At 38.3% G+C, this 14,168-nt stretch overlaps 1 protein-coding gene across 3 annotated transcripts in view; it reads left to right on the forward strand.

The window, feature by feature from the left end:
* The first annotated feature begins 928 nt into the window (after positions 1 to 928).
* Positions 929 to 14,168, forward strand: part of ZNF25 (zinc finger protein 25) — a 28,404-nt gene continuing 15,164 nt past the window's right edge. Inside the window, exons 1-2 of one of the 3 annotated variants that reach the window (XM_055589341.1) lie at positions 929 to 1,422; positions 3,766 to 3,879. In XM_055589341.1, coding sequence (XP_055445316.1) covers positions 3,865 to 3,879 — 15 coding nt within the window. In that variant the 5' untranslated portion in view covers positions 929 to 1,422; positions 3,766 to 3,864. Of the gene's footprint in view, positions 1,423 to 1,458; positions 1,929 to 2,525; positions 2,839 to 3,765; positions 3,880 to 14,168 lie in introns of those variants that run through there. The other 2 variants (XM_055589355.1, XM_055589351.1) reach the window with 2 other exon arrangements.

The raw sequence follows: 14,168 nt of genomic DNA on the forward strand, positions 1-14,168 counted from the left end.
CTGCATTGTAGATTGTATGAAAATCTGCAACAGGATATTCTTTTTCTATTTTTATTGTATACTGGATGTTCACCTTTCAATTAATTTGTGAGTAGTTTATGCACGAGTGTTAAATCTGTGTCTCATAATCATTCAATATATTTTCTCAGTCTGTGATTTCACTTTGTTATATTCTTTGTTGTTTCTGCTTTTTTTTCATGCTATATCAAATTATGTCCTTTAAAACTTTTTATTTATATTCTAAGTAATTGATGGTTTGCTTTTTAACTTTACATGCTGAATTCATGTACCATTATTAACCTTTTTTTCTCAAATCATTACCTGAATATTCCAAACTATTTCCAGTTTTAAATAACAATTTTAACACATATTCAGTTCTTATGTATTTGGATCTGTTTCTATTCTCCTTTGAAGCCAGCATCAAATTTTAAATTATGTTTACAATAGTATGCATTTCCAATAAAATTTCGTACCTATTCTTTTGAGATTATGCATTTCCTGATGAAGTTTAAAATTACTTGTCAAGGAAAACAAAACCAAACTCTCAGAGAAAAAAAAAATTGTCATTTGACTCAAATTAAGTTTTACAGAGTTTCCTGTTAGAGTAAATCCAAATATTAAAAACTTGAATTTTCCCTGGTTCAAAAACGGGGAAGATTTTCCTCCCCTCTTTTCTTAGAGCATTTCCTTGTTAAAACTTGTAATTTAAATCCTTTTTCTGTCCCTTTGAGATGCATGCAAATCTTTTTTAAAAGTAAATAAACCTCTTGTTAGTTTTACCACCCAGGAATACCTTTAAAGGCCTTGGAGCCATGTCTTTGAAATGTAAACAAACATCTAGGAAGATAGCACCCCATCTCCCCCTGGCTGTGGTCAACTCCCAGGCTCTTCGTTTACAAGTTGTAACTATTTGTCATAAACAAACAAGAAGCTTTACTTTTCATCTGGATAAAAGCAATTTACTGATAGAGATGGCCACCCCAATCACCATGTGAATTTAGGATGAAAGATAAGTGAGAAAACTTGACATTTACTACGCATTGTTCATCCCCCTAGCTTCGAGTACTATCTTTAAATATTACTATGGCTATTCATCGCACTACCTCACGGTAGTTGCCTGTTTTCAAACCGCACACTGGGGAAGGCCAGCTCTAACCCGTCTCCACTAAGAGTAAAGAAAGGACCAGCTCAGATCGCGGGAAGAAGCCGATCCTCGTGACGTCACCCAAAGTGGAAGCGCAATTCCCGAGTGGGGCGCAGCAGCCTTCCGCGCATGAGCAATTCCACCTCCTTTCAGTGGTCGCCATTGTCCACCTCACGACCCCGGGGGGAGAGGACTCAGGAGCCTCCAGGTCCGCTAGGCGCCGCAGAGGGCGGGCCTGGAACCTGCGCGGGCCAGGAGCGAAGGCCGAGCCCCTGCAGGTGTGTCGGAGGCCTCACTACGGGCGCTAGGCCGGGTTGGGGGGAAGCCGGGTTTCCGCGGCTGTGCCAAGTTGGGAAATCTGGCAGCCTACCGCCGCCTCCCTGCGCGCCGGACTGCCCTTAGAGGAGGCCTGGGGAGAAGGCCAGGCAAGGGGCCTGGCGGAGGGACGGTTGTCTGCAGCCCCGTTCCTCCCCAGGAGCCGCGTTTCTCGACCTGCGGGAAAGGGGTGGCTGGAGGAGGCCTGGGGCGCGCGAGAGAACGGCCGATTGTGACGTGTATCCCAAGCCCGTCACGTCCGCGCCGGCGCGTGGGCGGCGCTGGCTGCTGGAGACGTGGCGCTGTGAAACCAGGGGGATCTGGGCTCAACTCCAGAGCCCGCCGGTAAATGGGCAGATTAATCTGGGTAGGACTCTGATACTCATCTGTAAGAGTACAATAGCCTTTAGGGTCGTTTCTTGTATTAAATAGGGAAGTGTATATGAAGTATGATAAGGCTTCAATAAAGGTGAGCTGCTTTTCTCATTATGCTGTTTTCATTATTGGCTCATTTAATAATAAACATCCTTCGAATCGGTATTAACCACCTCCATTTAATAAATACAGGTACTAAAGGTTCAGAGAGAGAAACTGGTTTAGCCATCATTAGCAGGTGGGATTTAAATTCTGATTTGTTTTACTCTGTATTCATGCTGTTTCCCACCCTTAAGTTTTATTTAATACAGTGATTGTCCCTGAGCACCACCAGCGTGTCGTGGATCTAGTCTTACCTTAGTGTTAGTCGCTCAGTCGTGGCCGACTCTTTGCGACCCCATGGACTGCAGCCCACCAGGCTCCACTGTCCATGAGATTTTCCAGACAAGGATGCTGGACTGAGTTGCCATTTCCTTCTCCAGGAATCTTACCTTACAGTATTCTATTTTCCTTAGAACTCCTGTGTAAAAGGTTAATTAAGGCCCTTCTGCATTCTCTGACCTGTGTATTCTCAGATGACTGTTAAACATGTAAATTTAAACCATAGTTGAAACCCTGAATTTTTTTTTTTTTTTTTTTTGCAGTCTCAAAAACAACAGAATGATCTCTCTTTATTTCCAAGGCAAACCATTCAGTATCACAGTAATCCAAGTCTATGCCCTAACCAGTAATGGTATACATTATATAAATGTTGCTTTCTGACTGTGGGGCCTTAGGTCAGTCTTTTTTTTTTTCTTTTTTTTTTTTTTTAATTTTATTTTATTTTTAAACTTTACATAACTGTAACCCTGAGTTTTAAGTTTTACTGGAGAAGCTAAGAATCGTATCCAAGCCAGGTCGGAAATGGGACAGACTTTTTAAAAAGATGAAAACTGTGGTTTCATCCATGCTCCATATTATGAAGGTGATATCATGCCTCTGATTGGATGGTGCATCTAGACTTAGTAAGTAGACGTTTTGTAAGTACCAGGGCAGCTGGAAGTGGTGTCCTCTCATATGGGAAGGACCTCACATGATGGCATCTAGTTAACTTTTGCTCGCTACATGAAGTGCCTGTTTGGGGATTATGGTGCCGAATTGTTATTTTAGAAGTTAAATTCGTGTCACTGTGAACAGATTAGATGGCTATGTCAGAATTCATCAAGGTCTATCTGCACTTTGTTTGCTCTAGGCCCCAGTCCAAAGTTGGAGGGGACAGTGCATTCCCTGGTTCTATTGTATCTGTGGTGTTGAATTGAAGATTCACAGAATTAGAATAGTACATGTTTGTTTACCTAATTCCTTCTCATGTTAAAGATAAAAGCATAGAACTAAGACCGTCACTAGGTTTGTTAATAGAGCTTAGCAGAGCTGGAGCCTCCCTGTCACCATTTATAGTCAAAACAAAATTTTTGAAAAAGTGATTTTGGAGAAAATGAAATTTAGGAAGAAGAAACATCCTATTTTTGAGAGCTTTGAAGACTTTCTAACCTTGTGGGGTTTATAATATTGATAGGCAAAATTGTTATGTAACTTAAAGATTTTCCATATTAATAGATATTTCTCTTTACAAACATTATTTGTAATGCCAGTATAGGGTTCCATACTTTGGATATATATTATATACCTTGATTAACTAATCTGCTATTATTGGACATATAAGTTTTCAATTGTTTGTATTATTTAGTAATGGACACATAATTTTTGAAACAGCCAATAGGAAAAGCATGTTTAGATTCAAAAATGTCCAGATTCCTCAAAATTATATGAGTCACCAATGGACAGGTGGGTACTCCTTTATCATGGTCCTTCCTATTCCTTCATGTGGCTCAAAGGGACATTTTCCCAGAGGTTTATCTTTTACTAAAATGTTGTATGTAAATTTCTCACAGGTGATCCTGACTTCAAGATAAAGTCTCTTAGGACTTCTGTCTTTCAACTTTTCCTGTCCTGACTTCATAGTTTCTATACTTTCCAATAGCAGCAGAAAAATGAGCAAGTACAGGGTAAGTCATTTATTTACCTCTTTCTTTATTTCACTCTGTAAATTTTCAGTGAGTTTTATGAAAGAGAGACCATATATTAAATTAGAAAAGTGGAAATCATTAAAAATCACCTTTGGGGAAGATATTGTTTGAATACAACAACAGTTACAAGGTGTGTTCTGGGAACCCCAAGACCCTTCCGTGAGTCTGTGAGGTCAAAACATAATGGGTGTGCCCTGTTGTCCCTGACTCTCTGTGACCCCATGGTCTGTAGCCCGCCATACTCCTCTATCCATGGAATTTTCCAGGCAAGAATAGTGGAGCAATTTGCCATATCCTTCTCCAGGGTTTTTTCCAACCCAGGGATCGAACCCAGATCTCCCACACAGCAGGCAGATTCTTTACAATCTGAGCCATGAGGGAAGCCCCTCAGAACATAATGCTGCTGCTAAGTCACTTCAGTCCTGTCCGACTCTGCGCGACCCCATAGATGGCAGCCCACCACACTCCGCCATCCTTGGGATCCTGCAGGCAAGAACGCTGGAGTGAGTTGCCATTGCTTTCTCTGTCAAAACATAATACCAGGATACAAATTGCCTTTTACACTGATGAAATTAGCACTGATAGTGTAAAAGCACAGCTGCCTGCCTGGCATAAATCAGGATGATGACACCAATGACATTATATTCCTCCACAATATGTTGCATAGTTTAAAAAAATTGCCACCTTTACTTAAGGATGTCTTTGATGAAACAGTAAAAGTTATTAACTTTATTAAATCTTGACCTTTGAGTACACATCTTTTTCTTACCCAGTAGGATGAAATGGAAAATTCATAAATTTGCTGCATATTGGTATATGATGGTTGGTTGTCTTGAGGAAAAGCACTTAAAGTGATTGATTTGTGAGCTTACCTAGCCACTTTTTTTCATGAAATCTCATTTTTATGTGAAAGAGCAACTGACAGACAAACTATGGTATTCACGTAGTATTCATACATTTTCTCAAAAATGAGTGAAGTGAGCCTGTCAATTGATGGAAAATACCTGTTTGTGTTTGTGGCTAACATTAAAAGTGCTTTCAAGTGAAAATCAGAATGTTGGAAAACTTGCAAAGTTAAAAAATGCTAATATTTAAAGATTTTTCTGATGAGATTGATAAGAGTATTAATGAATGTGGTTTTTAATGTTAATAAAGTGTGTCAATATTTGAGCAGTATTTCTGATGTACGTGCTCAAAGGTAAACTCAAGCAATGTAAGAGAACAGCGTGTTAAAAGTGAGAAAGAAGGAATAAGTTGATTAGCGAATGCCACTCTAAAAAGTAATATTTGAGGAATATCTTGAATTAAGTGAGATATCCAGGTAGAAATCTGGAGGAAAAGCATTCTTCATAGATGGAAAAGCAGATGCAGACACCCTGAGGCATGTTCCAAAAACAGAATTTAGGACATTGAAACTAGAGAGAGGTGAACTTGGGAGACAGCAGTAAAACTTAAGGTCTAAGAGGTAGAGGGAGTAGAATATGTAGGATTTTACAGGCTATAGAAATTAATTTTTTATTCATTAAATTATTTTAAAAATCATACTTTATGCAAAGTAATATACATAACATATAAGTATAATTTAGGGAATACTAATTAAGTAATACCACTCTATGTCCTGTCTGACTTAAGCAATGAAAATTACCCTGTGTACCCTTCCTTAAGATCTCATCCTACCATTAACCAGAGAAAATTCTGAATTCTGTGCTAACCATTTCTTTGCTTTTTGAACTTAATTTTTAAAAACAAAACAGCATACTTAGCAATTAGTGAAATTCCTGGCCCTTTGGTGAGTGCTTGATGTAGTTTGTCTTACATAATCCTCTCAGCCAACTTGGCAAGTGTTATTACCACCATGCCATAAATTTTTATTGACTAGAAATCATAGCCTTTTGGCTTGAATGTGGGGAAAATAGAGACTCTAGAAAGAGGGAAAATTTTAAACTATTCTACAGTTCTGCTTTGGTCAGTATTGAACACATTTTAAAAATTTCCTTATAGTATTAATTCAGGGGTGGCACATGACGTTTTTCTTACCTTAGTCTCTGTAACTTACTGCTGAACGGTCAGTTTGGGACAACAGAAATAATTAGTAACCTTTTTGTTTTCTGAAATAATTTTAAGTGCAGTTATCACTACAAACTCTTGGAAAAGTTTATTTTATGCAGATAGTTTGATTTTTAAGGGATTTTGGCCAAATTAGAAGATCTTTCTTTTAATTATTTCTTGCATCTCTCAAGTTCTACTTGGCATCAGCTTTTATCTGTTTGAAAATACCATTTTTAGTTATTGCTTTTATTCTGCTTGCCTGTTGTTTTAGTGAGGGTCTGCTGGTAGAAATTCTCAGTTTTCTCTATATGAAATATCTACAAAGAGCTTTTTCATTGTGTGTGGAAATCTTGATTGACAGTTTTTACCTTTTAAAACATTGAAAAGCATTCACTGTCTTCTACTACTAGTACTATTGAAAATTCACCTGTTAACTTTGAAATAAATTTGTCTGTTTGGGGCTAGCTGCTTTTTAAGATAACTTTTATTCTAGTATGTTTTACATATATTTCTTTTTATCCTAATGAGATTTATTGTACTTCCTTTGGATTGAGTATTTGAGTATTTTGAGTATTACATTGTATCTTCTTTATTGACTTTGAAGCTTTATGTGTTATTTTGTTTACTCCTTAGTTTGGAGATTACAATATGCACCATTAAAATAATGGTGTCTTCAATTACTATACTCATGAACAGTGTAATGAACTTTTATCAGTATAATTCTCTTTATACCCTCAAACCTTATGGTCCTTATATCTCACTTTTATATTTTTTAACCCCCAATACTTGTTATTTTGCTTTAAACAATATTAATATTCTAAAGAAACATGTGTGCACATGTGTAAATAACTCTTACTGTTTATGTGTATATATATATATATGCTTTGGGAGCTCATTATTCATTCCTACGGGTCTAGGGTTCGCTCTTGGTATATCTTCCGTTCAGTCTAAGCAACTTATTTTATTATTTCATGTATTACTTCTGCACTGATGGTGGCAAATCCACTTAGCTAGTCTCTATGAAAATGTCTTTATTTCACTGTGGTTTTTGGATGATATTTTGCTAGGTATAGAACTGTGTTGAGAGTTTTCTGTTTCTGCATTTTTAGGATGTCTTTGTCTTTTGGCTTCTGTTGTTTCTGATGAGAAACTTGTCTTCATCTTACTGTTATCCACCTGAATATAATGTGTTTTCTCCTCTGTGCTTCAGATTTTCATTCTGTCTTTAGTTTTCAATAGTTAGACCATAATGTACATAGGCATGATTTGTTCTGTATCTCTTTTGAAGAATGACAACGATTTATGGGTTGTTGCTTTTTTATCATTTTTTTTTAAATTCTCAGAACTCACTCTTCAGATTTTTTCTTTGCCTCATCCTCTTTTTCTTTCTAAAATTCCAATTACACAAATGTTGAACTATGTACATACTGTCCCAAATGTTCAGATGATCTATCTAGCTGAGGTTTGTTTTGTGTGTGGGGTCCCTTGGGTTGGCTGTTTCTATTCAGCTGACTTTTTTCAAGTTTATGGCTTCCTTCTTTTGTTCTGTCAGTGTTCTTCATTCATAAGCCTGTAAAATCCACATCTGATATTGTGTTATTCAGTTCTAAAAATTCCTGTTTTTTTCTCTTTGTTTTGCTTTATCTGCTAAGATTCCCCATTATTTCATTTGTATTTTCTATTTTTTTCACTAGGTCATTTAATTTTATTTATTTAGTTTTATTGTAATTACTTTAAAGTCCTTATCTGCTAATCGCAACATCCAGGTTAATCTGTAGGTCTGTTTCAATAGGCTCCCTTGTTCAGTATGAATCAAAATTTTCTACTTCTTTGCATGTCTCCTATTTCTTTATTTTATGCTAGACATTATGTGTAAAAGTATAGCAGAGATTGAAGTAAATAATACCTCCATAAAAAGGCACATCCCTTCCTCTGCTTGCTAAGTCACAAATGTAGTTGAGCTGGCCCTGGCTTTAAATTAGACACAGTTCTTCACCAACATCAGATGATTTGAGGGCAGTATCAAGGCTTTCCCTTCAGCAGGGCTTGGGTGGTGAACACCACCAAAGCTCCATTGATGTGCTTTATAGCCTAGCATTCAGCTTTTCTTCCAGGTGACTGAGGAGTTCCTGCCCTGTAGAGCTTTTAGCACCTGAGACATCTCTTTCTGCCCCAGTGCCCTGCTCCCAACCTTTGCAGGGTCATTGCCATGTACTTAGAGAAAAACATCTACTTCTGCTTTATTGACTACACCAAAACCTTTGACTGTGTGGATCACAACAAACTGGAATATTCTTAAAGAGATGGAAATACCAGACCATCTTACCTGCCTCCTGAGAAATCTGTATGCAGGTCAAGAAGCAACAGTTAGAACTGGAAGTGGAACAATGGATGGGTTCAAAATTGGGAAAGGAGTACGTCAAGGCTGTGTATTCAGTTCGGTTCAGTTCAGTCACTCATTCGTGTCTGACTCTTTATGACCCCATGGACTGCAGCATGCCAGGCCTCCCTGTCCATCACCAACTCCTGTAGTTTACTCAAACTCATGTCCATTGAGTTGGTGATGCCATCCAACCATATCATCCTCTGTCGTCCCCTGAGTATTGTCACCCTGCTTATTTAACTTATATGCAGAGTATGTCATGCAAAATGCTGGGCTGGATGAAGCACAAGCTGGAATCAAGATTGCCAGGAGAAATATCAATAACCTCAGATATGCAGATGACACCATCCTTATGGCAGAAAGTGAAGAGGAACTAAGCCTCTTGATGAAAAAGAAAGAGGAGAGTGAAAAATCTGGCTTGAAACTCAGCATTCAAAAAACTAAGATCATGGCATCCGGTCCCATTACTTCATGGCAAATAGATGGGGAAACAGTGGAAACAGTGACTGACTTTATTTTGGGGGGCCCCAAAATCACTGCAGATGGTGATTGCAGCCATGAAATTAAGACGCTCCTTGAAAGAAAAACTATGACCAACCTAAGCAGCATATTAAAAAGCAGAGACATTACTTTGCCAACAAAAGTCTGTCTAGTCAAAGCTATGGTTTTTCCAATAGTCATGTATGGATGTCAGAGTTGGACCATAAAGGAAGCTGAGCACCTTAGAATTCATGCTTTTGAACTGCCGAAGAATTGATGCTTTTGAACTGTGGTGTTGGAGAAGACTCTTGAGGGTCCCTTGGACTGCAAGGAGATCAAACCAGTTAATCCTAAAGGAAATCAGTTCTGAATATTCATTGGAAGGACTGATGCTGAAGCTGAAACTCTAATACTTTGACCACATGAAGCAAAAAGCTGACTCATTGGAAAAGACCCTGATGCTAGGAAAGATCGAAGGCAGGAGGAGAGGGAGTGAAAGAGGATGAGATGCTTGGATGGTATCACCAACTCAATGGACGTAAGTTTGAGCAAGCTCCGGGAGTTGGTGATGGACAGGGAAGCCTGGCGTGCTGCAGTCCATGGGGTCACAAGGAGTCGGACACGACTGAGCGACTGAACTGACTGATGGGGGGAGTAGTATTTGTATTTCAGACCATCCATATAAATTATGCTTTCCTTTGGTTCCAGAAACTGCTTCCCCAGCTTAAAATGAACTTATCACTTTGTGACATTTGATAGGAAGTAAAAAAGTTCTGCAGATACAAAGCTTCTGTTTGGGGACCTCTTGAATATGAAATCCCCATTCAGTTACCAAGTAGTGTCAGCAGGCAAGTTGGTGTTGGCTTGCTTTGTGACCAGAATTCTTAAGGATTCTGATACATCACACAAGATCATAAGCAAACATTAAATGTTTATTAAAAGTTGAACAGTTTCCTCTCTTACCTGCTTGCCCTGAAGAATGAAATAAATTGTGGTTTTCTGTTCGCTTTTGAAATATTTGTCTCTTCTGAATTTTTTCCTTTGTTTACCTTTAGATTCTCAGATCTCTGACTTTAGAAAATAGTTTTCTAGGTTAGGGGCTTGTTCTCATTGTTAAGGTAAGATCAGTTTCCCTTTTGCTCCTCTACATTCTATTCAGGAATTGTTTCTTTATCCTTATTTTAGAGATGCTAGCCCTGAGGTGCTTTTGCTTTACATTTTTATCCTGGCTATGAAATTTGAAAATGCCCTGAAAATTCTAGGCAGGGGTAGGACTTATCTCAATTAATTTCACTTTTTTCTTGGATCTTTTAAAAAATATTTATTTTTGGCTGTGTTAGGCCTTCATTACTGTGCAGACTTTCTCTAGTTGCAGCAAATGGGGGCTACTCTCTAGTTGCAGTGTGTGGGTTTCTCTTGCTGCAGAGCATGGGCTCTAGGGCATGTGGGGATTCAGTAGTTTTGGTTCCCAAGCTCTAGAGCACAGGCTAAATAGTTGTAGCATGTGGGCTTAGTTGCTCTGAGGCATGTGGGATATTCCCGGATCAGGGATCAAACCCGTGTCTCCTGCATTGGCAGATGGATTCTTTACCACTGAGCCACCAAGGGAGCCCTTGGATCTTTACCCTTCAAATTCTAGTGCTTAAGTTAATATTTGATACTTTCATATAGATGTTTTTATTGTGTTTGTGGTGGGTTGCTTTTTGCTCTTCTTTTTCTTTTTTAAAATTGAAGTGTAGTTGATTGATTTATAATTGTAGTAACATACACACAACAAAATCCACCATCGTAACAAATTTTAAAGCATAGCTTTGTGGCATTAAGTATGTTCACACTGTTGAGCAACTGTCGCCACTCCAGCACTGTCACCATTCCCCCATACTTTGGGAACACCACTCTACTTTCTGTCGGTATGAATTTGACTACTCTAGGTGCCTCATATAAGTAGAATCCTATAGTATTTGTCCTGGCTTATTTGACTCAGAACAGTGTCTTTAAGGCTCATCCACATTGTAGCATGTCACAGGATTCCCTTCCTTTTAGGGCCAAATAATATTCCATTGTTTGATACATATTACATTTTGCTTATGTAATGTACATAATTTTGTTTACACTTGTTGGTGGACACCTTGGTTACTTGTACATTGTAGCTATTGTGAATAATGCTTTTATTATGAACATTGGTGTACAAATATCTGTTTGTGTCCCTGCTTTGAATTCTTTTGTATACATAACTAGAAATGGGATTGCTGGATCATATGGTAATTTCCTGGTGGCTCAGCAGTTTTAAAGAATCTGCCTGCCAATGCAGGAGACACAAGTTTGATCCCTAGTCAGAAAGATCCCCTGGAAGAGGAGATGGCAGCCCACTTCAGTATTCTTCCCTGGGAAATCCCACAGACGGAGAAGCCTGGTGGACTACAGTCCATGGGGCTGCAAAAGAGTTGGACATGACTTGTTGACTAAACAATAAGAATTCAGTTGTATGTGTGTACCCCATATACCAGTTGAAAAATATATAGGTTGTTTTGGTTTTGGGGGGCAATTATGAAAAGAGCTGTTATAAACATTTGCATTCAGATGTTTGTTTGTACCCAGATTTTAATTTCTCTTTGGGTAAATACTTCAGCATGTGCTTACTTGGTCATATGGTATTGTTATAATTAATTTTATAAGAAACTGCCAAATTGTTTTCTTGAATAGCTTGTGCTCTTACTGCAATGCATCAGAGTTCCACTTATTTCCCATTCTTGTCAGCACTTGGTATTTCAGTTTGCTTTTTTCCTAAAGTTATTTAGATAGGTGAGCTTTGCTATCCCATTGTGGCTTGAATATGCATTCTTCTAATGACTAATGATACTGAAAATCTTTTGATGTGCTTGTGTTATCCATATATCTTCTATTGTTAAGTGTCTCTTCAAATCTTCTGTTCATTTTTAAATTGGGCTGTTTTCTTAATGAATGTTCAAAATTCTTTATGTATTCTGTATACAAGAACAATACTTTGTTAGATTTGTGATTTTCAAATATTTTCCTATTTGTGGCTAATCTTTTCTTCACCTAACAGTGTATTGCATGAAAATGTGATGAACTCCAGATTTTTAATTTCTTTCGGTACCATGTCTAAAAAGTCTTTAAAGTCACAAAGACTTTTCTTCTAAAATAATTTTGTAGTTTAACATTTTATATTTAGATCTATACTTGATTTTTGTATGAAGAATAAGTTACTAAGGTTCATTTTTGTGTGTGGATCCCCATTTTTTTCATTGCCATTTATTGAAAAGCAAATGATATATGTTATCTTAACACATATTAACTTAGCATGTATATGATACAGAAAAAGTTAAAGATGTGCATGTACATGAGTTAATACGCAAACATACATGTACTTACTGTCTGCTGAGAGGGCCTGTAAGCAGTGACATCTCAGTAGCCATGAGCAAACCTTGCACACAGATCTTGGTTTCTAAATATCATTCTACAATAAAAAGGAACAGAATTCCACAGAAAAAATTAATTGATTCTAGGGCAAAGGCAAGGCTAACATAAAATAAGCCCAGAGCATTTTGTAGTATTAGAAATTAAGGACTTCTCAAAAGCACAGTGATGGGGACATGTCAAATGGACATAGGCACCAACCCCAAAGAGCTTCTCATGGCAAGTCCAGTTCAGTCACTCAGTAGTGTCCAACTCTTTGCGACCCCATGAACCACAGCACGCCAGGTCTCCCTGTCCAACACCAACTCCCGGAGTTTACCTAAACTCATGCCCATCGAGTCGGTGATGCCATCCAACCATCTCATCCTCTGTCATCTCTTTCTCCTCCTGCTCTCAATCTTTCCCAGCATCAGGGTCTTTTCAAACAAGTCAGCTGTTTGCATCAGGTGTCCAAAGTATTGGAGTTTCAGCTTTAGCATCAGTCCTTCCAAAGAACACTCAGGACAGATCTCCTTTAGGATGGACTGGTTGGATCTCCTTGCAGTCCAAGGGACTCTCAAGAGTCTTCTCCAACACCACAGTTCAAAACCATCAGTTCTTCAGCACTCAGCTTTCTTTATAATCCAACTTTCACATCCATACATAACCACTGGAAAAACCATAGCCTTGACTAGACGGACCTTTGTTAACAAAGTAATGTCTCTGCTTTTTAATATGCCATCTAGGTTGGTCATAACTTTCCTTCTAAGGAGTGTCTTTTAATTTCATGGCTGCAGTCACCATCTGCAGTGATTTTGGAGCACCCAAAAAATAAAAGTCAGCCACTGTTTCCCCATCTATTTGCCATGAAGTGATGAGACCAGATGCCATGATCTTAGTTTTCTGAATGTTGAGCTTTAAGCCAACTTTTTCACTCTCCTCTTTCACTTTCATCAAGAGGCTCTTTAGTTCTTCTTCACTTTCTGCCATAAGAGTGGTGTCATCTGCATATCTGAGGTTATTATTATTTTTTCCAGCAATCTTGATTCCAGCTTGTACTTCTTCCAGCCCAGCGTTTCTCATGATGTACTCTGCATATAAGTTAAATAAGTAGGGTGATAATATACAGCCTTGACATGCTCCTTTTCCTGTTTGGAACCAGTCTGTTGTTCCATGTCCAGTTCTAACTGTTGCTTCCTGACCTGCATACATGTTTCTCAAGAGGCAGGTCAGGTGGTCTGGTATTCCCATCTCTTTCAGAATTTTCCACAGTTTATTGTGATCCACACAGTCAAAGGCTTTGGCATAGTCAATAAAGAAGAAATAGATGTTTTTCTGGAACTCTCTTGCTTTTTCCATGATCCAGCGGATGTTGGCAATTTGATCTCTGGTTCCTCTGCCTTTTCTAAAACCAGCTTGAACATCTGGAAGTTCATGGTTCATATATTGCTGAAGCCTGGCTTGGAGAAGTTTGAGCATTACTTTACTAGTGTGTAAGATGAATACAATTGTGCATTCTTTGGCATTGCCTTCCTTTGGGACTGGAATCAAAACTGACCTTTTCCAGTCCTGTGGCCACTGGACTTATGACAGAGCTGGAACAATTTGAGCAACAAAATAAATAACATGGTATTGGATTCTAACCCTAAGTAATAAATATTTGAGACCACAGTGATATAAGTAAATGATTGAATAAATAAATGGGAAGAAGAGAGCCCTCTGAAGAATTCCAAATAATATATCTAGATTCTACCCCCTCTTGGAGATGGGGCCTATTCCCTCCTTTCTTGAATAGGGGCTAGACTTAGTGATTGCTTTCAAAGAATACAGTATGAAAAGGAGATACAGTTACTTTACAGTGGAGAAAACTGGCAACCACTACCTTAGAAAGTGATCCAGGTTAACGTCACCTGTGATATGATGTACCCCCTGATATACT

Source organism: Bubalus kerabau, chromosome 1, assembly GCF_029407905.1.
Source record: "Bubalus kerabau isolate K-KA32 ecotype Philippines breed swamp buffalo chromosome 1, PCC_UOA_SB_1v2, whole genome shotgun sequence".
Lineage (NCBI taxonomy): Eukaryota > Metazoa > Chordata > Mammalia > Artiodactyla > Bovidae > Bubalus > Bubalus kerabau.